Raw genomic sequence first — 25,551 nt, 5'->3', positions numbered from 1 at the left:
ACCCAACAACCTATCCCACCTCTACCCAACAACCTATCCCACCTTCACCCAACAACCTATCCCACCTCTACCCAACAACCTATCCCACCTCTACCCAACAACCTATCCCACCTCCACCCAACAACCTATCCCACCTCCACCCAACAACCTATCCAACCTCCACCCAACAACCTATCCCACCTCCACCCAACAACCTATCCCACCTCCACCCAACAACCTATCCCACCTCTACCCAACAACCTATCCCACCTCTACCCAACAACCTATCCCACCTCCACCCAACAACCTATCCCACCTCCACCCAACAACCTATCCCATCTCTACCCAACAACCTATCCCACCTCCACCCAACAACTTATCCCACCTCCACCCAACAACCTATCCCACCTCCACCCAACAACTGAACTTTTATATTCTCCATCAGTTTACTCCCATACAGTTATTGCTTTTGTACCGCATGCTCTTCACTTTTACATTGTAATTACTCACGAGTAGGGATGAGCCCAATGTTTGCATCAAACATAAGTTCGACTCGAACATCGGGTATCTGCCTGTTCGCTGAACAGCGAACAATATGTGGTGTTCGCGGCAAATTCAAAAGTTGCAGGAACACTATTAAGCTAGCTGCCATAACCCTGGTATCCTCTTCTTCAGCGGGCGGTTTGTTTCAAGATAAAAGTGGTCTCTATGGTGGATTCACCTGTGAGATCCCTTTTATCGGCAGGAGGAGAGGCCCCTCCTCCCGCCGCGCTCCGGTGCCCTCTGCTGCTTACCGGAGCTGTCAGCAGCAGTGAAGGCAATCAGATCCGTTCTCTATCCTGACATGGAGACTTGTGAGGAGAAGATGGCCCCCTCCATATCTCCATATCATTGCAGGGCGGAAGCAATGTCAAAACATCACTTTAGCCCATAGCTTTCTTTGTATTTTTTTAAATTACATTTTTTTTCTGTTTATTGCATTTTAGTGTAAATATGAGATCTGAGGTCTTTTTGACCCCAGATCTCATATTTAAAAAGGTCCTGTCATGCTTTTTTTCTATTACAAGGGATGTTTACATTCCTTGTAATAGGAATAAAAGTGACACAATTTTTTTTTTTTTTTAAACAGTGTAAAAATAAAAAACAAAAGGTAAAATACATGAGAAAGTAAGAAAAAACATTTTGAAATGTGCCCCGTCCCAACGAGCTCGACTGAAGAAGCGAACGCATACGTGAGTATCGCCCGCATATGAAAACGGTGTTCAATATCACCGCGATCGGTAGAGCGAGAGCAATAATTCTAGCCCTAGACCTCTTCTGTAACTCAAAACACGCAACCTGTAGAATTTTTTAAACGTTGCCTATGGAGATTTTTAAGGGTTAAAGTGTGTCACCATTCCACGAGGGGGCGCAATTTTGAACCGTGGCATGCTGAGTATCAATTTACATAACATTATCTTTCACAATATTAAAAGAAAAGTGGGCTAAATTTACTGTTGTCTTATATTTTTATTAAAAAAAAGTGTATTTTTTCAAAAAGAAGTTTGCTTGTAAGACTTCAAATAGAGTGTGACAGAAAGTATTGCAACGACCGCCATTTTATTCTCTAGGGTGTTAGGAAAAAAATGTATAATGTGTTGGGGGTTCCAAGTAATTTTCTAGCAAAAAAAAATATATGTTTTTAACTTGTAAACAACAAATCTCAGTAAGAGGCTGCGGCCCTTAAGTGGTTAAAAAAAAAAATTAGTCGAGGATGATATGGAGCCTCCAGACATAGGGTGGGAAAAACTAATTCTTAATACTATTTATTATCTTACTACTACTACTTTTTTCAATTCCCCAAGATGATCCTCTTCCATGAAGCAAAAAATAAAAATAAAAGACCCATGTACCATATGTACCTTGACTATAGTCACCTTCCATGATTTGTCCTCTATTATCTATGATATATTTTACACAGAATTATCTCTGTTTTTGTTTTTCATAGTGGAGTCATCAGATGAGGACAGAACACAATGGTCCTTCTCATTTCCAGACTCCATCAAAGTACTGAAGAATTCTGATGTGACCATTCCCTGCACATTCACTGCTCCTATAGACCTCAGTGAGGTCAGTCTGATTTGGTATAAGTATCATCTTACCGGATACCCCCAAGTCTTCAATAGTAAAGACCCCTCTCAGGTTATAGAAGAGTACAGAGGACGGACAAGTCTTGTTGCTAACGGAACAAACAGCTGCTCACTGAGAATCAAGGATGTGAGAGAAACAGAACAGTTTTATCCAGGAATAAATAAAGAGATAAATTCATACAAAATTAATAACAGCCAGCAAGTCCGGGTCAAAGTCACAGGTAATGTTGTTAAAAAAATAGTTATAGTATAACTGAAGGCAAAAGGTTTTATTTTTGGTGACAAGCTGGTGCACGGTGGTGACTGTAAAGAGGAATTTTATCTCATGATTTGGAGACGCTGTCATTTCTCTGGATGCACTTCTGTCTTCTTTTATTCAGAGACTTTGGTGAAATAGTTAACTGAACTTTATATACATATATAATTCCAATGTTTGAATTCCAATCTGAATTATTGACATGATCACCTCAATATATTTTGTATTGATCATTTTTATCACAGTACAACACTTTTTTTAACTGCATTTATGTTATATATTATTTTTTGTGTTGGTAATAGTGAGTGCAGCTGTTTTGATTATATTGTAATATTTGTGCACTAATTTTAGCGTAGTATTTTCTCATTTTATTATGTGTCTTTTAAAAATGGCTCCTTAGGAATTCTAAGTTCTGTGACAGTTCTGAGGTTGAATTTCATGAATAAGTACAATGATTGGGGGACAATTGGGAGCTATGGGGCTTATTTTCTAAATCTACTCGCCAATTGGTTCAGTTTTTCTAATGTTCTATTTACCTCCTTTTTCATATCTTTTTATTTTAGAAATACAGGGCGTCATGCACAGGAACCCTTTATCCAATGAAAATCAAGGGATTGTATTGTACAATAGCACCAACATCCTGCATTATTACAGAAAGTATTTGTTATTGTATGATAGACGTTCACAGTGCTGAAGGTACATGTAGGCAAAGGTTTTATCAAAAGGGATTTAATCAATAATGTTTATTGATATACAGTTAAACATTAGATATATATATATATATATATATATATATATATATATATATATAAATATCTACACCACATAGGTGTGGAAATATGTACAGCTAATTCTTAACTGTATCTCAATAAAAATTATTGGGAAAATCCCTTTTAATATAACTTTTGACTATGTGTTCCTTCAGCACCCCAAAAGTCCATTATACAATGACAAATACTTCTTTTATACAATGAGCAATATTTTTAATTAAATATATGTGCTACCGACGCAACAAAGTTTGTTAAATAAAATAAAATAAATTTTAACCTAACTATTGTGAAAACTTGTTTTGTTTGCTGCAGTCAAAAAACCTTCAACCTCTTGGTGGATAGTAAAATAATAATAACCACAAAGTGTTGATTGCGCTAACCCCTGTTATGTATTCCTGAATACACCACTAGTATTATACCACCGAGTGAATATTAATTAATTTATCTTATGTGCGATATACTAGTGCCTGTGTCGCATACATGCAATTATCAAATCATTAAATAATATGCAAATAGTCCAATCAATATTATAAGTGAATCAATCAAACAATAAATAAAAGTGCCGTAATTAGTAATTAATGATAAACCAATAAGTGTCAAGTGCCAACATTTTTTCTTTTTTTTTCTCCTGTCAGGTTGCTCTGAAGACGGATCATGTGAGGACTGGAAGTTTACATTCCCATCCATTATTGGTGCTTTGAAAGGTTCCTGTGTGGACATCCCCTGCACATTCACCCATCCTAAAGATGCTAAAGATTTTAATTTCTTCTGGTACTTAAAAAGGAATCAAGCCAAAATCTTCAACAATAAAACCCCGAGTGATGTGGCCGAAAAATATAAAGGACGGACATTTCTTACTGGGAATACAGAAAATAATTGCTCCATAAAGATCATCAATGTGGAAAAAACTGAATCCTATTATCCAGGAATAAATATTGATATCAATTCCAATACACTCAAAAATGAAGATGTTTTTGTGTATGTGGCTGTGGCAGGTACTTATTTAATAGTATTCAACAGACAGACCATAATGCAAAAGATGAATTCAGGATTCAGTTCACAAAGCTATCCTTACTTATAGTGACACTGTAAAGATAGAAGAAAAGGAGCTCATGTGTTGTTATATTGAACCTGTCACAAAATTAAGAAATTCTGTCTGTGAAGGTTTATTAATCCCCCTCTGCACTCTGTGCTTCCTTACACTGGGCCCTATGTGACAGCAGAGATATGGTGGTGACATAGAGGTTGGTAGAAGGATAGAAAGGGGAAAAGATGTGAAGTGCTTCCTTAGTGTAAAACCCCCTTTTGTTTTGACACAATAAGAATAAAGATTAGGATGCATTTCCATAGTTCCAGTGAACATCACGCCTGTTGAAAGAGAGCCCATGTGATCCCATCCACCAAGCTGAATGGTTGCTCCACAATGTTCTGCTGCCTGAATAAAGAGGCCACACCCTCAGAAACGCTTTTCATTATCCGTAGCAACTTGGAGTACACAGACTTGTGTTCCGTGACCTCCTCGGCACATTGGTCTGGAATTTACAGCTGCCTCGGCTCCACACCGCACCACCACAGGGTTCAGTGCTTGAGTCTCTCTGTCCCGACTCCCTCAGTCGCCCTTGGCTCAGATCCTCAGGCTGCAGGCAGCAGCACATTGTGCATCAGCCATTTCAGCTTGGTGGATGGGATCACATGCACTCTATTTCAACTGTGATAGGCGTGGTGTTCACTGGAACCATGGGAGTGTATTTTAATATTTATTCTTATTGTGTAAAAATAAAGGCAGTTTTACACTAGGGGAGCGCTTCCCTTGTCTTTTCCCCTTCCTATCTTTCATTACAGATTACAGCACAGACCTTGTTGACACTTTTTGTTGGGAGAGCGGCTGAACCTAGTGAAGGTCATCCAATCAATGGTTTATTAGGTTGAGGAGCACAGGACTAGAACGCTTTTTTCCCATGGTTGGTAGAAGGAACCTATAAAAGTCGAATTTATATCACAAGGATTTATTTCTCAGATAAAATGTTTCTATTTCTGATTTCAGACAGACCACCAGAACCATTAATATCGGGAACTGAAAATATGGAAGACAAGAAGACGGTGAACATCTCCTGTGCTGTAAATCACACCTGTCCCTCCCATCCCCCGACTCTTACATGGAACATCACTGGGCATCCCATATCGGAGAATCATGAAGCTCTGCCTATTAGAGGAAAGTGGAGGATGGAGTCCAGAATGACCTATACTGCTTCCTATACAGATGACAAGACAGATCTACAATGTGCAGCTACTTTTCCTAATAATAAAACATCTGTTAAAATAATTACTCTTAATATTAAATGTAAGTAAATTTTAATTTACATGTCTGTCTACTCACCCAGTAGATGAGGACTCTTCTGTGAACGTGCTCACTGATGCCTGGGACAAGGCGGGGCCGTGGTCATGCGTTAATCAGCACTGAGGGGGCACTCCGTACTTAGAAGTGAGACATTCACCTTGCACTGATACACATTAAGGCTCTTTACTGTGAGACACTCTTCCTGTGACACTATAAACCTTTTCTTCCATAATGCAGCATTTTGAGGAGGACACCACAGAGCATGTTTCCCGCTCCACCAGCCCAACCTTAATTGTCACCTCACTCCCAGTGACAATGTGGTGGTCCTGCCGCGTGCAAAGAGCGGACCTCTGTCTGTACTAGTAACTTTTTAACTCTCCCGTACCTCCAGCTAGGTCCACAGGTTCTCCGTGCCATGAGTTCGGTCCTGGATTTCAGGGATATGCAATTAGCGGACCTCCAGCTGTTGCAGAACTACAAGTCCCATGAGGCATAGCAAGACTCTGACAGCCAAAAGCATGACCCCCAGATGCAGAGGCATGATGGGACTTGTAGTTTTGCAACAGCTAGAGGTCCGCTAATTGCATATCCCTGCTCTAGGGACACCCACTGTTAGGGAGGAAGTCAGTACATCAACCCCATGGCTAACCAGAGGACACCGTCACCCATGCCTAGTACCACTCTCACGCTGGCTGGCTGTTATTGCATTCCCATCAGTCCTGGTTACCCATAGCATGTTAGACATGACTACCTGGCAGCTCCTATGATTAACCCTTCAGTGGTGGCATTATTTCTCCCCCTCGTCATCCCCTTGTGTGTTACAATCCCAGTTCTTTGGATATACCATGTACCTATATGCACCCCTTTGAAAATACTTCAGACCAGTCAATTAAAAGAACTTTACTGAAGCTTCTTTGCCAGTACAAGTTCAAGTAGAACTATAGAAACAATGTTTTATTTTATCATTTTGGATAGAGCAAGGGGGGGTTATAACCTCTGCCAGATTTTTTTTTTTTCATCATCTGTGTTCCATTGTAGAGATTTCCCTTCACTTTATGTCCCATAGCCAAACAGGAAGCGAGAGGAAATTCCTGCAAATTAAGAGAATTCCTTGGTGTCCCCCCTGGTCACCAGAAATAATGTCCCCATTGTAAGATTTCCCCCAAAATTTCAGATTTTCTTTTACTTTCACTTTCAATGATAATGATAAATATTGCTGTCTGTGCCCGTTAATGGGGGTACAGACAACAATAAAGTCTGACAAGTGTTCTAATCCCTCTCCACTGTATCTAAAGCTAAAAAAAAATGTTGTCTTTAGTTATACTTTAATACAGTCTCTCACAGTTCTTCTTACACAGTCCTAATACCTTCTAGAGTAGAATCTTTTCCTGGTGAATCTCAAAATCCCACTGCAGGGCCACATGCTCCAACAGTACTACATGTTGCAGCAGTTCTTCCTCTGTACTCCCATGTGGAAGAGAACGAGACCCTGAGCCCTCCCCCTGGGAAATTTATGGCTCATCAAGAGGAAGCAGAGCCGTGAACACCTAAGAGTGGGCATACTTAAGTCTTGGGCAACTTACTGACTCGCTACACATTATATTACAAAGCACAGCAATATAGAACTTTATCTCGGTTCACATTATCTGCAATGAAAACAAAATGAAAGTGAACTATACTTACCCTGTAAGCACCTACTTGCATGTTTATTCCGGCCTTCCCCTCAGTCTTGCATGTGTGTACAGGGTCCCCTCTTGTGCTAAAATGACTTACTCTGATTTCCCTGCATACTGTGAGCTTCTCACATTGTGCATTAGAAGCTGCCACAAGTCAGATAGAGCCCGCCTCATTTCCTAGATCGAGGACGTTCAACATCTAGCTCTTTCCCCCCAGATTAACAGTCCCTGGCCTACTCCTTTCAATCCGTGGATTTCATTTTTACCAATCATGGAGACTCAGCATCACATGTGGGCATTACCTAGGGTGGTGTGCATGCCAATGCTATGTATTCCACCCTGCCACTGCCCCCCCCCTCACCTGCCATAAAACATGTTGTAAACATTTTCTTTCAGCAATATAATTTATATTATTTTATTTATATAGTACTGTATAACTCATGTCATATATTATCTATTACTGCACAGATCGTCCTAGGAGCGTCATCATATCAGTTGATCACAACAAGAGCACACAAGAAGGTGATGATGTCATGTTACTTTGTTCAAGTAAAGCCAATCCTCCGGTAAATAATTACACCTGGTACCGGATTGGCCCGGGTGGAAAATTTTCACATGGACACGGGGATAAAATATTTGTGAAGAACACAACAACAGATAAATATATCTGCGCTGCAACTAATGATATGGGAACAGAAGAGTCATCTGTGTTCGAGTTTACTAATCAACGTGAGTACTACAAAAATAATGTATACTAGTTGTATTTATCTTTATTTCACTTCCATATAATTCCATTAGTTAAAGCAGAACTCCAGCAAACAGAAAAGTAAAAAAAATAAATAAATAGTCTATTAAAGGATGGAATTAAATAAACAGATTTTGCTACAATACTCACCTCCAAACCACAGCTCTCCCCAACAGTACTTCTTTTCCACCACTAGATGCCCTTAGTTTTCCATTTCGAATGGCTGCCAGCATCGTTCAACCTTATTTATCTAAGCCCAGGCTGTCATGGGCCCACCCCCAGTTTGTGATTGGACATTGAAAGAGAAGTAGCACAGTGACAAGTTAATCTCTCTTTCCATCTGTTCTCTCTTCCTATTAGTTTACAAATGAATATAAATACTACACAAATCATGTATGCTTTTTGCATTAATTCTTGTTTTACTTCTATATATTTCTCTCTGTTGAAGCACAACTCCAGGCTAAAGTAAAAGTAAAAAAAAAATGGCCCATTAAAAGATAAAAAAAGAAAAGCTTTTGCTACCATACTCACCTTCCAACCTCAGCTGACCCCCACAGTGCTCCTTTAGCGTTACTAATGTACTGTATATATTTAGTTTTCCATGCTAAATGACAGCCGGCATCATTCAACCTGATTCATCTGAGCCCAGGCTGTCACCGGCCCACCCCCCGTCTGTGATTGGACAGTCAAAGAGAAGCAGCACTGTGACAAGTTAATCTCTCTTTCCATCTGCTCTCTCCTCCTATCAATGCGAGTACTACATAAACATGTATACTATGAGTATTTATCTTTATTTCCTTTCTATATATTTATTTAGTATTTAAAGCAAAACCAAATGTAATTCAAAATGGAACAAGTAAGCACTGATAAGGTATTCAATAAGCAGCTAGCACCCGTAATATTCAACCTTTCAATAAACAATGAAATAACAGAGCAAGTGCAGCACTTTACAGTGTTTAGTGGATGTCCATGTGTTAGGTAAATAGCTTTAGTCCCAAGTGTATTCAATCCCAATAGGCAAAAAGTCCTTAATCGGTTCCAAAGATCAACCGTGACAAATGTGCCCGAACACTCACCAGATAATAAATTGAAACCAGCATATAATCATGAACTTCATGGTCCAAAGTGTTACACAGTGCTCCTTCGCTGTGGTGTTTCTTTGCCATTCTATGCACTCACCAGATAACAAGCCATTATGAGCCTTGTATCAATATCTTGGAGCTTGGTGACATCCTGTCCAGGGTTGTAGACAGTAGGGAAAACCTGCCTTAAAAACGTGTATGTGCACGAAACGCGTTGGGTGGGGCCTACACACTGACGCCATCGCCCCTGTGTCCTTATGCTGGGAGTGGCGGCCATCTTTTTGCCAGTCTCCTATGAGGTTTTCCCTGCTGTCTACAACCCTGGATAGGATGTCACCAAGCTCCAAGATATTGATACAAGGCTCATAATGGCTTGTTATCTGGTGAGTGCGTAAAATGGTGAAAGGATACCACAGCGAAGGAGCACTGTGTAACACTTTGGTCCCTCAAGTTCATGCTGGTTTATGCTGGTTTATATTTATTTTCTGGTGAGTGTTTGGGAACATCGTACTGTCACAGTTGGTCTTTGGAACCTATTAAGGACTTTTTGCCTATTGGAATTGATTACACTTGGGACTATAGCTATTTACCTAACACATGGACATTCACTAAACACTGTAAAGTGCTGACTTGCTCTGTTATTTCAAAACCAAATATAATAGTAAAAAGAAAAAAAAAAACGAAATAGATGAAATAAAAAAGTGTTTGCTGCAATACTTACCTTCAAACCACAGCTGTCCCCAAGAGTATTTTTTTCCATCACTAGATGTCCTAAATTTTCCTAAGGAAATGATTCTGGATGGCTGCACTTCCAAAAATCCTTTTATTGAAGCTTCATATGACAAGTGGTTGACAGATGGAGGAGAGGACAATGAGGTAGATGAGTTTTGCGCAAATGTTAGCGCTTAGTCATTACCATCAATCCACTCCAGCTATAAATTCCAAGTTGAATGACAGCCAGTATCATTCAACCCTATTTATCTGAGCCCAGGCTGTCTTGTTTGTGGTTGGGCACTCGATTAAAAATACAATTAATTATGTAATATTGAATACAAAATATAAAATGATTGAATTCCTATCTTTTATATCTGCCTGGAATTTAGCTTTAAAGTGGTTTTAAAAACCTTTGTGCAGGGTCTCCTCCAGCCCCCTCCCCCATCTTGATCAAGTGATGTGCACAAGAGCCTCGTCCCTCCAGGGACCCTCCCGCCTCATTGGCTGAGACAGTAGTGGAAGTCATTGGCTCCCACTGCTGTCAATCACAGCCAGTGAACCAATGGGAAGAGAGAGGGGACGGGGCTGTGCTGTGGCTCTGTGTCTGAATGGACATAGAGTGCAGCGGCTCGGGAGCGAGTCTGATTGGGTGCCCCCACAGCAAGCTGTTTGCTCTGGGGTCACTTGGCAGGACGGAGGGGCCAGGAGCGCTGGCGATGGACCTGAGAATAGGTGGATTGGGTCTGCTCTGTGCAAAACCATTGCACAGAACGGGTAAGTTCAGTATGACATGCTATTTATTCATTTGTTTTAACCACTTGATGCCCACGCTATAGCCAAAAGACGGCTACAGCATGGGCTTATATTTCCGGGAGGGCGTACATGGACGATTGCCCGTGCACCCCATGTGGCACGCAGGAAGCACACCTTGTGATCACTGAGTCCTGGGGACTTGGCTTATCACAGGTCGGAGTCAGGGGCCACTCCCGGCCCTTTACCATGTGATCAGATGTCAGCCAATGATAAGCAGAAGCCAGCAATTGGCTTTTCTTTCCTCTCGTGCTGATAGCATAAGAAGAAAATAATAAGCCGATTACCAGCTTGTGTAAAAGGGACATTGGTCCCACACAGTGACAGCCACTGCTGCTAACCAGTGCCCACCAGTGCCACCTACCAGTGCCCATCAGTATTGCTATCCAGTGCCACCTATCAGTGCTACCAATCAGTGCCTCATCATCAGTGCCACCTATCAGTGCAGCCTATAAGTGCCATCTACCACTGTCACCCATCAGTGCCACCTATACGTGCTGCCTATCAGTGCCGCCTCTCAGTGCCCTTCATGTGAAGCCTATCAGTGCCCACCAGTGCTCCCTATCAGTGCCCTTCAGTGCAGCCTATCAGTGCCCACCAGTGCTCCCTATCAGTGCCTCTTGATCAGTGCCCACCAGTGCCGCCTTATCAGCGCACATCAAAGAAGGAGAAAAATTACCTGTTTAAAATTTTTTATAACAAACTATGAAAACTGTTTTTTTTTCAAAATTTTTGGCGTTTTTGTGTTTGTTTAGCATAAAATAAAAAAATGTGTGACAGTGTAACAGTGGTGATTAAATATCACTAAAAGAAAGCTCTGTATATGTGAAACAAAAATATAAAAATGTAACCTGGGTACAGTGTTGCATGACTGTGCAATTTTTTCATTCAATGAGTGACCGTGAAAGCTGAAAATAGGCCTGGGCAGGAAGTGGGTATATGTGCCCAGTAAGCAAGGGGTTAAACTTGCCTTTGATACGACCTTAAGGCCGTATATGCTGTATAAGCACTTTGGTTTTGGATAAAACAGTGCCTTTAATTTTAGATTTGTTTGCATAATTACCCTACTGCTACGAATGTGAACATTTTTTATTGATACTGAACATAGGATTTAGGATACAATGTACAGTAGATCGTGTAAATCATAGGTTATTTCACAGAACATTCATGTTAATAGAGATACCTCCGCCCCTTAGGTTTGGGTTGATAAAGTAGATACAAAGTTGGTGACTCAAACCTCAAGGAAATGTACAGAAAACCACCAACTTATCAGGAATTAAGAGCTGCTTCCTATGTGGTTTGTAATTGCACGGTTGTTAATGTTAGTGCATGCGTCTTCCATGGAGACCCAAGGCTTGATGTCATTATTCAGAGGGGTTAATCACCTAATAGATGAAGATCTCATATGAAAAAGTCAACGTTTTAGATCTTATGCTAATGAACTCATATAAATAATGCAAGAAGAAGTGTATAGAGTGGACGGTAATGTTTTGTTGGGTTAAAAAGTGGAAGTTGCAATGATTACTTCACAACAGAACACCAGAGTTGAGATATCAGGTAGTATAATTGCGGATGTGAGTAAATACTTCCTCATCGCCTATGTTCTCTTTCCACTACATTTAATAACACATCTATTTTCTCTTTCAATGTATCCATTAAACTGAACCTGTACTCAGACCATGCACACTAAAGTAGGTACGAATTCCAAACAAGCCGTAAAAAAACTTTAAAATTAAACCCATTCACCTCTGAAGCCATAGGCATTGTGGAGAAATTTGATTTCAGAATTCACAACTGAGGCACTGAAATCTTAGTAAATTTCGTAATACTTTCTATTGAAGCAGAATCTTGGCAGCCCTCTATTGTGAACACACATCAGGTGTTTTTAAACCAGCTGTCCTCAACTAAGGTGCCTCCAGATGTTGCTAGGCATTCCCTGAGCTGTGAAAAATTGACCCTCTATTTGGTGGTGCTTGGATAGCTCCAGGCCAAACACCGCTTGGCAATACCAGCAGCATGGCACTAATGATCATTTTCACTCTCTGGAAGGGTTGACATTTTCCTACAAACCACAATTGTAAGGGATATTTTCTTATTTTACTCCCCAAGTGGACTGGTTTTAGTAAGGGTTCCCAGAGACCTGTGAATTATTTTAGGTGGTTCCTCCAGGGTGGCTGTTCTAAACTGACTGAAACCCAAATTTAGAGTCTTTATTGTGATATTTGTAGATTAATTACTTCACAATACATGCAGCTATGGAGGTCAGTGAGGACTTATTTTATAACTATTTTACAGTAAAGAATCTTAATGTTCATGGTCTGAACACTTTAAATCTGAACAATTGTAGAATCACCTTAACTTAGTCCTCCCCAGCAGCACACTTTAAAGGGGTTGTAAAGGTTAATTTTTTATTTTCTAAATAGGTTCCTTTAAGCTAGTGCATTGTTGGTTCACTTACCTTTTCCTTTGATTTCCCTTCTAAATGTTTTTTTTCTTTGTCTGAATATCTCACTTCCTGTTTCTCCTCAGTAAACTTCACACCATCATCCGAGTGGTGGTTAGTCAGCCAGAACAGCTTACTGAGGAGGAACAGAAAGTGATAAATTCAGACAAAGAAAACAAAGAAAAAAAAAACATTTAGAAGGGAAATCGAAGGAAAAGATAAGTGAACCAACAATGCACTAGCTTAAAGGAACCTATTTAGAAAATAAAAAAACGAACCTTTACAACCCCTTTAACTTACTTTTGCTGCCCCAACACTCTGATCAGCCACTGGGAGTGAAAAGAAAGTTTTGTGTAAGTGCAGATTTTCATAATGATCGTAAAGATAAAATTAACAATTGGCCACTTACAGGATATCTAAAAATAACAGGCTCATCTGATAGTGGGGAGTCCGGGACAGGAAAACCGCTGAGGGGCCGACAGGGCCTGTCGGTCAAAGGAGGAAGCTGGCTGGAGCTACAAGATGGTGGGGACTGCAGCACCAGCAGTATGACATCACCTGAGGGAATGACTAATTTCAGAGCATGGCTAGGCTAGCCTGACGAAAGAGCATGCATGCCCAGACACAGTACAGAGCATGCTCTGAAACACGTCGCTCCCTTCAGAGATTTATTTTATTATTTTATTTATTTTAGAGCTGAAATGGTACTTTTAATCCCAGACCCAATATCATTTATAAAGATATAAAAATGTAAGGGTCCCAACACTGAACCTTGGGGTACACCACTGATAACCTTAGATCATTCAGAGTAATGCCATGTACACACTATCGGACATTCCGACAACAAAATCCATGTTTTTTTTTCCGAAAGGATGTTGGCGCAAACTTGTCTTGCATACACAGGGTCACACAAATGTTGTCGGAAATTCCGAATGTCAAGAATGCGGTGATGTACAACACGTACGACGAGCCGAGAAAAAGTTCAATAGCCAGTGCGGCTCTTCTGCTTGATTCCGAGCATGCGTGGAATTTTGTGCGTCGGAATTGTGTACACACTATCACAATTTCTGACAATGGATTTTGTTGTTGGAAAATTTGCAATCCAGCTCTCAAATTTTTTTTGCCGGGAAATTCAGACGGAAAATGTCTGATGGAGCCTACACACGGTCGGAATTTGCTACAACAAGCTCACATCGACCATTTGTTGTCCGAAATTCCGACCGTGTGTACGCGGCATAAGAATCATTAACCACCAATCTCAGGATTTCTGTCTTTTAGCCAGTTTTCTATACATTTACAAACTGATATTTTCAAGCCTGTAGACTTCACCTTACACATGAGCCGTGTGTGGGGAACCGTGTCAAACGCATTTGAAAAATCCAAGTATACCACGTCCACCGCTACCCCTCTGTGCAAGGTTTTACTCACCTCCTCAGATTTGTTTGACAACTTCTGTCTTTCATGAATCCATGCTGTCTGTTGCTTAACATTTTTTTTGCCAGCAAGAACTCATCTATTTGGTATTTTATTAAGCTCTCCGGTATCTAGTATCTTCCTGACTATAGAAGTTAAACTAACAGGTCTATAGTTACTTGGTAAAGGCTTTGATTCCTTTTTAAATATGGGCACCACATTGGCCTTACGCCAATCAAGTGGTACCATTCCAGCTATTACGAGTCCCTTAAAATTACTAACAATGGCTTTGAAAATGACAGAGCTCAATTCTTTAGTGATGTGTGGGTGGATGCCACCTGGCCCAGGTGCTTTATAAATCTTTATTTTGTCTAAATATTTCTGGACCATATCACTTTTGAGACATTGTGGATCATTTGGGGCTGTATCAATACCATCCCCATTATGGACTCGAGCTCCCCAATGAATATAACAGAATATGGATATACAGGAATATGGAATATAATAAAGGATACACAGAGCTGAAAAAAGTAATTTGTTTATTTAATTTGCCTTCTCTTTGTCCCCAGTCCCCCACTCCAGATTATTTTGTAAAGGGCCTACATGCTGAGACAAGAATTCATTGGGGTTTGTCCTACTATCTTTTGCAATCTGTCATTTGATTTGAATTTTTGCGACCTTGATTTCCTTTTTACATATTCTGTTATATTCTTTGTAACATTTAAACGATGATAGTGATCCTTCATTTTTATATTATTGAAAAGCTCTTTTCTTATTATTTATAGCTTTTTTTAACTTTGGCTGTGAGCCACATAGGTTTTATTTTTATGTATCGTGGGTATATTCTGCACTACCCCCAGTCAATATAAAAAATGATAAATAATAACTATATAAAAATATGTGACAGCTGAATATATACGATAGTGCTGCAATTTAAACAAAAAACTGAATATTCAGTTTAGGAGTGTGTGTAAAAATGAGAATAGATGCGCTACTAAATGCCTAGTGCAATTTACATAATATCTGTGCTACACCTGTGCTAAAAAGCCAAAAGTACACTACTAAATAAAACAGGTGTGCCGCTACATGCACAATGAAACAAATTACCATATTTATTGGCATATAACACGCACCCCAAGTTTAGGAGGGAATTTTAAGGAGAAAAACTTTTCGGAGGGAAGTTTAAGGAAAAAAAAACTTGCATCAATGCAGCCTTATCAGTGTCCATCTGAAGCCTTGTCAGTGTCATTTGCAGCCTTGTCCATCATTGCACCCTTGTCAGTGTCATATGCAGCTTTGTCATGCAGCCTTGTCCACTATTGCAGCCTTGTCCACCATTGCAGCCTTGTCCATCAATGCAGCCTTGTCCCCTTGTCTGTGTCATTTTCAGCCTTGTCTGTTTTATTTTTAGCTTTTATTTTTAAAAATGTTGCCGCTGAGCTGTCCTGTGTATATCGACAGCGCTCGGTAGTTCTCGGCTGCCTTCGGCCGTTCTCGTTGGCTTTCGGCCACCTTCGGCCCTTCCCGTAGGTTTTCGGCCGCCTTCGGCCCTTCTCGGTGGCTTTTGGCCGCCTCCGGCCACTCTCTGCGGTTTTTGCCCGCCGAGAAGGGCCGAAGGCGGCCGAAAGCCGCCGAGAAGAGCCGAAGGCTGCCGAAAGCCGCCGAGAAGGGCCGAAGGTGGACGAAAGCCGCTGAGAAGGGCCAAAGGTGGCTAAAAGCCACCCAGAGGCTCCAAAATGGTAGGAGGTCGGCGTATAACATGCACCAGCGATTTCCCCCTGATTTTAAGGGGAAAAAAGTGTGTTACATGCCGATAAATACGGTAACTGATTGTGAGCAAGAGTTTAGGTAAAAAAAAAAAGAAACAAAAATGATACAAAAATAGATCAGCATACATGAACTGTTATAATTAAAACACAAACTGTTCTACTATTCTATAAATAGAGATTCCCAAATAGGATGATTTCTTCACAGTAAGGCCCCTTTCACACGGATGGATATAATGGTGCTTTTAGCTGCGGATTTTCTAGTTTTCTACCGCAGCTAAAAGCACACAATGCTTTCCTATGGCCCCATTCACACACAGCGTTTAGCTATGATTTCGTTACATGCGGTTCGGTGCGAATAGAAAAAATAGAATTGAATGCGTCCAGGTGCGATGTAGCGCAGCTATATGCACATAACCGCAGGTAATCGCAGTCTTTTGTGTCAACTGTGGATAGCAGCGTGAGAAGGGATACAAGGGACCAAAAAAATAAATAAAAAAAAGGGTTGCTATGGGAACGACTATATTAGATAACTGCAGCTGAACGCAACTGCACAGAAACGCACATAAACGCAGGTGATTGCACTATACAAATGCAGCTGATCACTCTGCCTGGAGTCTTGAATTTCACAGAAAAAAATAAACATGCTAAACTGCGGCAGAACAGCCGTCCGTGTGAAAGGGGCCTAACACTCCTCATGTAACAGCCAAAGGATAATAAAAAGCCAGATGGCCGCTTACCAGAAAAGTCAGATCTCTATTACGGAGATCTGATAGGCACAGAGCAGGAGAGATCACTCAGGCTCACACGCCAAGGACATCCAACTGGATCCACTCCTCCGCTAATAGGACCGGCCTCCGGTGCACTCCGTAGGACCCACGTTTTATGGGTAGGGCAGTCTCAATAGGAACATTATGGGAGGAAAATAGAGGGCTTCATAGCGTAATATGTTTAAAATCCAAGTTCGTTTATTCAAAACCACAGCACAGCACTGCACCACAGAACTTTTAAAACTTTAAAACATGAAACAGCAACCACTTTCAAAAACAGCAACGAAAGAACACAGCCGCGGCTCACGCCAGCTGACTGGGGCGTAATGTGTGAGAGCGCCCACTCTGCTAGCTCCACCCGACGCTGCGTTTCTCCATATTAGGCTTCCACAGGGAAAGGAGGCTAGGCTAGCCTTTTAAACTTATTGCCCATGGGAATATACTTTGCAGTTAGTTTGCATACAGTCTTTCTGAAGAATTCACATTTCTGTTCTGTGTCCATTGATGCCAATATTGATTGATGCCTAGAGGCGATTCAGTTCGCATTGTGCGCTATACAAGTATTTCATTCATTCATTCATTCAATATTCCCTCCTAGTGTGTAAAAAGGCTGTTTGATCATGTCTTCTCTGGTCCTCCCATTCTTCCAGAATCTCCAAACCATCTCTGGATAGTACATGCTCAGTTTGGTGTGTATTGCTAGAGAGTTTTTGGGGTTTTTCTTTCTTGGGAGAATGCATTGCACAGGGCAATGCACAGGGCCAATCAGCACTGTCCAGACAGAGAGTCAGGGGTCCTGCATCCTCATAGGACAATTATGGAAGAATGAAAAAATCCTCCTACAAGCTTTAAACAGACACTGATAGAAGTCACAAGACTTGATATATACTGCTGATGAAAAAGGGAATTTATCAGTATATATTTACTAAAATAATTGCCTTTCTATGTCCTGTGCACTGTGGGAGACCAGATATAATGACTGCAAGCTCCTGGGTTTAGTAACACTTTTAATTTACATTGGCAATACTTACATAAAATGTGTTTTTAAATCACAGCGGGATATGAAAGAAGAATCCTGTATGCCGGGATCGGAACTGGAGTGGGGCTTGTGTTTATAATTGTATTGATTGTCCTTTTCTGCATATGTAGGAGGTATGTAATGACTGAAACATAGAAGATAATAATATACTATAATAATATATAATGTGCAAATGTAAAATGTAATTACATTTACTAAGAGATAAATAGGGTGACTAGTTCAGTAAAGCATTTTTCCCATTGAAGAAGATGATGTCAGACAAATATTTTTTTCAGTTTCTTTTTAAATAAAAATGATTGTTTTGTATTGTATCTTTATGGTTTCACAAGGTTTACTTGCTTAACAACAATACATTACTAGTATATGGATTTTAACTGGGAAATGACAAAGATCAATCAACTATAGATAAGTTTTCACCATGTCAGAGATTGGTGTGTTGTTGTCACATCCCTGATACTGTGCCTTGCAAAAGTATTCACCCCCCCCCTTGGCATTTTTCGTGTTTTGTTGGCTCACAACCTGGAATTAGCATGGATTGTTTGAGGATTTGCATAATTTAATTTACAGAACATGCCCACAACTTTGAAGATGTTTTTATTTTTATTTTTTATTGTGAAGCAAATAACAAATAGGACAAAATAACAGAAAAAGTCAATGTGCATAACTTCTCACCCCACTAAAGTCAATGCTTTGTAGAGCCACCTTTTGTGGCTATCACAGCTCCAAGTCTCTGGATAAGTCTATACTGTACAGTCTTGCCACATCTCACCACTGCCCATTCCTGCTTGCAAAACTGCTCAGGCTCCTTCAAGTTGGATGGTTTGCACTTGTAAACAGCAATCTTTAAGTCTGACCACAGATTTTCTATTGGATTGAGGTCTGGGCTTTGACTAGGCCATTCCAACACATTTACATGTTTCCCCTTAAACCACTCAAGTGTTGCTTTAGCCGTGTGTTTGGGGTCATTGTCCTGCTGGAAGGTGAACCTCCGTCCTAGCCTCAAATCACACACAGAGTGGTACATGTTTTTTCTCAAGAATATCCATATATTTAGCACCATCAATATTTCCCGCAACTCTGACCAGTTTCCCAGTCCTGACTGCTGAAAAACATCCCCACAGCATGATGCTGCCACCACCATGTTTCACAGTGGGGATGGTGTTCTTTGGGTGATGTGATGTGTTGGGTTTGCTCCAGACATAGCGTTTTCTTTGATGGCCAAAAAGTTCAATTTTAGTCTCATCAGACCAGAGCACCTTCCTCCATACATTTTGGGAGTCTCCCACGTGCCTTTTCACAAACTCAAAACGTGCCATTTTGTTTTTTTGCTGAAAGTAATGACTTTCTTCTGGCCACTCTGCCATAAAGCCCAACTCTATTGACGTAACGGCTTATTGTCCTCCTATGTACAGATACTCCAGTCTCTGCTGTGGAACTCTGCAGCTCCTCCAGGGTTACCTTAGGTCTCTGTGCTCCTCTCTGATTAATGCCCTCCTTGCCCAGTCTGTGAGTTTCTGTGTGTGGCCGTCTCTTGGCAGGTTTGCTGTTGTGCCATGTTCTTTCCATTTGGTTATGATAGATTTGATGGTGCTCCTAGGGATCATCAAAGATTTGTATATTTTTTTATAACCTAACCCTGACTTGTACTTCTCAACAACATTGTCCCTTGTTTGAAGAGTTCCTTGGTCTTCATGGCAGTGTTTGGTTAGTGGTGCCTCTTTCTTAGGTGTTGCCGCCTCTGGGGCCTTTCAAAAAGGTGTATATATGTAATGACAGATCATGTGACACTTATATTGCACACAGGGGGGACATCATTTTACTAATTAGATGACTTCTGAAGGTAATTGGTGGCACCAGAGCTTTTTATGGACTTCATAACAAAGGGGGGTGAATACATACGCACATGACAATTATCAGTTTTTTATTTATGAAAAAATGTTCTATGTATATATTTTTATCATTTTACTTCACCAACTTAGACTATTGTGTTCTGATCCATCACATATAATTCAGATAAAAAACATTGAACTAAAGGCTGTAATGTAACAAAATAGGTAAAAAGCCAAGGGAGGTGAATACTTTTGCAAGGCACTGTATATAGGAACAAAGTAAACCCCCCTTGCTTGGGATTTTAAAGGCAACAACACCGCAAGTATAAAGTAAAAAGTATTTATTATTACACATAAAATTTGATCACACAAAAACTGATCATTACATGATTTTATGTGTGATAATAAATACTTTTTACTCTGTACTTGTGGTGTTGTTGCCTTTAAAGTCCCAAGCAAGGGGGGGTTTCCTTTTTTCCTAAGATCAATCAATTGAGCATCATCCCATTTGAGTATATATAAAGTCATACCTCCTTACAAAGCGGGGCAAGGTGATATTAAGGGGTTGCTTTACTAAAGGCAAATAGACTGAGCACTTTTCGAAGTGCAGTTGCTCTAGAACTTAGTAAATCAGTAGAAGCTCTGCTGACTTCCATCACCCAATCATGTGCAAGCATAAATGCATTTCTTTTTATTTCCCTCGCACGTGATTGGGTACTCTTTGCAAAGTGAAGCTTTACTCCCATTTACTAAGCTCTGGAGCAACTGCACCTGAATCTTGTTTTAAAAACCGTCACATCTTGAGAAAAACCCCCTGTGAGAAATAAAGTGAAAATAAAATACTGGCCTAAAAATGGGCAAATATTGGCAAAAGTTGTGCAAATCCAAAATGCACTGTAACACTATGTATCAGAAGACACACTATCCGTGTTAATTGCTTGTCCCTTTTTTTTTTTTTTTTTTTTTTTCTGCTGTTTTCAACAAAACATATTACGATCCTATGTGGATATTTTTGCCAATGTATTAATAAAAGTTTTTTTTTTTTTTAATGAAAATATGAATGTGTGATATATATCTGACAGATAGAAGTCCCATTGTTAATACACTTTATGATCTTGATATTGTGTTGTAGTGCCCATGGTTACCCATCAATCTTCTTGGTTTTCTTTTGGTTCACTGCAACACAAAACTTCACCAACAGATGGTGCTGTGAGTGAGCTTTGAGCTGTAGCTACCATCACTCGCCTGTGATGTGCGCAAGAGCACTTTAAATAATTTTTATTTGTTAAAAAAAAGCTACATTTTTGAAAAAAGCATTTAGAAATTTTTTAAAATAAAATTTTTTGCTGAACTATACAAACTCAAAATATTTTGTTCATTTATTTTTAAAGAAAAAGAAAGACTTCTGTTTTAAAAGTGAAGAATGAGGAGAAGACTCAGCAGGTATTGTTTGATTGTCATTTAAACATTTTTAAATGTATAATTATATTATATTAACAATTCTTAGTTGGGTGTAGTGTTTTTTATTTTTTTTGTATAGGAGACAGAACGTAGATTGCCTACAAAACCAAATAACAGACAAAACCTGATCAATTTAAAGAGTGTGATTTCTATTTTAATACAATTTCTATGAATAGTTGAGAACATTTTAAAAATACTCTTTATTGCTGTCAGTTGTCAGTGGCACCTTTGAAAATCCCTTAGAATATTTTTTGAATATTTTTGGTGTTAGAAGATATTCCTTATATAAATATGTCAGAATTGACTTCTGTTTATTATTTACTCTTGTATTTAATTCAGAGAAACTATAAATTCTTCGGTGTATTTTATTGAAGTGTTTTACTTTTATATGTTTAAATATATGTTTATGTTTTATATGTTTAACCACTTGCTTACTGGGCACTTAAACACCATTCTGCCCAGACCAATTTTCAGCTTTCGGTGCTCTCACAATTTGAATGACAATTACTCAGTCATGCAACACTGTACCCAAATGAATTTTTTGTCCTTTTTTTCCCACAAATAGAGCTTTCTTTTGGTGGTATTTGATCACCTCTGGGGTTTTTATTTTTTGCGCTATAAATGAAAAAAGACAGAAAATTTTGAAAAAAAACGCATATTTCTTTGTTTCTGTGACAAAATTATGCAAATTATTAATTTTTCTTCATAAATTTTGGTCACAATTTATACTGCTACATGTCTTTGGTAAAAATAACCCAAATTAGTGGATATTATTTGGTCTTTGTGAAAGTTAGAGCGTCTACAAGCTGTGGTGCGAATCGCACAAAATTGATCACATCTGATGTACTGGTGGCCGATCTCGCTTCTTGTGACCCGAACAAGTCAGAAAAGTACAAATACCCCCCAAATGACCCCTTTTTGGAAAGTAGACATTCCAAGGTATTTAGTAAGAGGCATGGTGAGCTTTTTGATGTTGTCATTTTTTTCCCACAATTCTTTGCAAAATTAAGATTTTTCATTATTTTTTTTTTTCTCCACAAAATTGTCATTGTAATAGGTTATTTCTCTCACGTGGCATGTGTATACCACAAATGATACCCCCCAAAAAATTCTGCTACTCCTCCTGAGTATTACAATACCACATGTGTGTGACTTTTTCACAGCCTGGCCACATAGAGAGGCCCAACATGCAGGTAGCGCCATCATGTGTTCTAGGAACATAAATTACACATCTAACTTGTTGACTATTTATTACACTTTTGAAGCACCAGGACAATGACACGTGACACTGATGACAGATGGCACTGATACGTGGCAATGATGACACTTATACGTGGCACTGATGACAGGTGGCACTGATGACAGATGGCACTAATATGTGGCACTGATGACAGATGGCACTAATATGTGGCACTGATGACGCGTGGCACTTATACGTGGCACTGATGACACGTGGCACTAATACGTGGCACTGAAGACACGTGGCACTGAAACGTGGCACTGATGACAGATGGCACTAATACGTGGCACTAATATGTGCCACCGATGACAGATGGCACTAATACATGGCACCGATGACGCGTGACACTCATGACAGATGGCACTGATAAGTGGCATTGATGACACGTGACACTGACAACAGATGGCACGTGACACTGACAGGTGGCACTGATGACAAATGGCACTGATACATGGCACTGATGACAGATGGCACTATGTGGCACTGACGACACGTGGCACTGACGACACGTGGCACTGGGGGCAGGTGGCACTGGGGGCAGGTGGCACTGGGGGCAGGTAGCACTGGGGGCAGGTAGCACTGGGGTGGATGGCACTGGGGGCAGGTAGCACTGGGGTGGATGGCACTGGGGGCAGGTAGCACTGGGGTGGATGGCACTGGGGGCAGGTAGCACTGGGGTGGATGGCACTGGGGGCAGGTAGCACTGGGGTGGATGGCACTGGGGTGGATGGCACTGGGGCAGATGGCACTGGGGCAGATGGCACTGGGGCAGATGGCACTGGGGCGGATGGCACTGGGGCGGATGGCACTGCTGGGGGTGGATGGCACTGCTGGGGGAGGATGGCACTGCTAGGGGAGGCTGGCACTTTATTTAATTTTTTAACTTTTTTTTCTCTCACAGGCAGAACGGCTGCCGCTGCAGCCGTTCATCTCTCCCCTCTCGCACTGTCTGTGCGAGGAAGGAGAGCGGCGCTGAGAGATGATCTCATATGTAAACATATGAGATCATCTCCCATTGGACACGCCGATCACGCTGTAAACGGCCGCTGTGATTGGCCGTTTACAGCGATCTGTGTTTGCCTGTCCCCGGGGGACACGGCGAACACAGAACTTCCGCGATGCGCCTGCTCTACGGCCGTCATTCGGCCATAGGGCGGGCGCGAGGAGGTTAAATATATATATATATATATATATATATATATATATATATATATAGCATATTTATATATCATGTGTATGTATATAGCTACAGTATATATATATATATATATACTGTAGCTATATATATATATATATATATATATATATATATATATATATATATATACTGTATATATATATAGCATATTTATATATCATGTGTATGTATGTATGTATATATATATATATATGTGTATATATATATATATATATATATATATATATATATATATATATATATATATATATATATATATATATATATATATATATGTGTGTGTATATATATATATATATATATATATATATATATATATACGGTATATACTATATTGTCAAAAGTATTGGGACACCTGCCATTACACATACACGAACTTTAATGGCATTCCAATCTTAGTCCATAAGGTTCAAAGTTGAGTTGGCCCACCCTTTGCAGCTATAACAGCCTCAACTCTTCTGGGAAGGTTTTCCACAAGGTTTAGGAGTGTGTCTATGGGAATGTTTGACCATTCTTCCAGAAGCGCATTTGTGAGGTTAGGCACTGATGTTGGACAAGAAGGCCTGCCCCAGAGTCTCTACTCTAATTCATCCCAAAAGTGTTCTACAGGGTTGAGGTCAGGAATCTGTGCAGGCCAGTCAGGTTCCTCCAGCCCAAACTCGCTCATTCATGTCTTTATGGACCTTGCTTTGTGTACTGGTCCAAATCATTTGGTGGAGGGGGATTATGGTGTGGGGTTGTTTTTCAGGGGTTGGGCTTGGTCCCTTAGTTCTAGTGAAGGAAACTCTTAAGGCATCAACATACCAAGACATTTTGGACATTTTCATGCTTCCAACTTTGTGGGAACAGTTTGGGGATGGCCCCTTCCTGTTCCAACATGACTGCCCACCAGTGCACAAAGCAAGGTCCATAAAGACATGGATGAACGAGTTTGGGTTGGAGGAACTTGACTGATCTGCAAAGAGTCCTGACCTCAACCCGATAGAACACCTTTGGGATGGATTTGCGCAGAGACTGCGAGTCAGGCCTTCTCATCCAACATCAGTGCCTTACCTCACAAATGCACTTCTGGAAGAATGATCAAACATTCCCTTAGACACACTCCTAAACCTTTTGGACGGCCTTCCCAGAAGAATTGAAGCTGTTATAGCTGCAAAGGGTGGGCCAACTCAATATTGACTAAGCCCTTGTACACACGATCGGAGATTCCGACAACCAAATCCGTCGGATTTTTTTCCGAAACTGTTGTATACAAACAGTCGAACGAAGTTGTCAGAAAATCCGATCGTTCAGAACGTGATGACGTTATTTCATTACGACGGGACTACGTTCAGGCTAGTAGCCAATAGCTTTGATGTAGGAATTTGATCTGAGCATGCGTGGCACTTTGTCCGATCGGAATTCTCTACACATGATCGGAGTATGTCTGATCGGAGCATTTTGTCGGAAAATATTTCCGGCAAGTTGGAAAATTTAGTCCGACGGATATTCCGATGGAAACAGTCCGATGCAGACCACACACAGTCGGAATATCCGACAAAACACTACGATCGGTCACATTTCCTCTGAATCTCCGATCGTGTGTACAAGGGCTAAGACTGGAATGCCATTAACGTTCATGCGGATGTAATACAGTGTATATATGTGTGTGTGTTTTTTTCTTTTTTTTGGGCGAAGTGTATATTGTAGTATTTATTAAAGCCATTGTGTTGTTGCATAATAATTGGTTTAGGAGGCGATACCAATGGATGATCATCTGTATGGAAATGTTGATCAGCAACAGAGGGCTATACGCAGAGAAAGTTCTTCAGAATTACAGTGAGTTCCACTAATTATAATTACTATATTAATGCAAATTAAAAGTTAATAGTGATCTTTAGAGGGTATTGTTTT

At 40.3% G+C, this 25,551-nt stretch overlaps 1 protein-coding gene across 1 annotated transcript in view; it reads left to right on the top strand.

Annotated features, from left to right (window-relative positions):
* Positions 1–25,551, top strand: part of LOC143933370 (uncharacterized) — a 39,528-nt gene that overhangs the window by 7,961 nt on the left and 6,016 nt on the right. The window contains exons 4-10 of the mRNA XM_077456237.1: positions 1,967–2,329; positions 3,770–4,129; positions 5,179–5,475; positions 7,617–7,877; positions 17,947–18,043; positions 21,151–21,202; positions 25,391–25,476. Coding sequence (XP_077312363.1) covers positions 1,967–2,329; positions 3,770–4,129; positions 5,179–5,475; positions 7,617–7,877; positions 17,947–18,043; positions 21,151–21,202; positions 25,391–25,476 — 1,516 coding nt within the window. The remainder of the gene's footprint in view (positions 1–1,966; positions 2,330–3,769; positions 4,130–5,178; positions 5,476–7,616; positions 7,878–17,946; positions 18,044–21,150; positions 21,203–25,390; positions 25,477–25,551) is intronic.

This window comes from Lithobates pipiens, unplaced genomic scaffold, assembly GCF_037356315.1.
Source record: "Lithobates pipiens isolate NorthernLeopardFrog02 unplaced genomic scaffold, aLitPip1_a1.2 Scaffold_27, whole genome shotgun sequence".
In the NCBI taxonomy this organism is placed as follows: Eukaryota; Metazoa; Chordata; class Amphibia; order Anura; family Ranidae; genus Lithobates; species Lithobates pipiens.
Note: the sequence above shows the minus strand (reverse complement) of the source record. Positions and strands in the feature narration are given on the sequence as shown.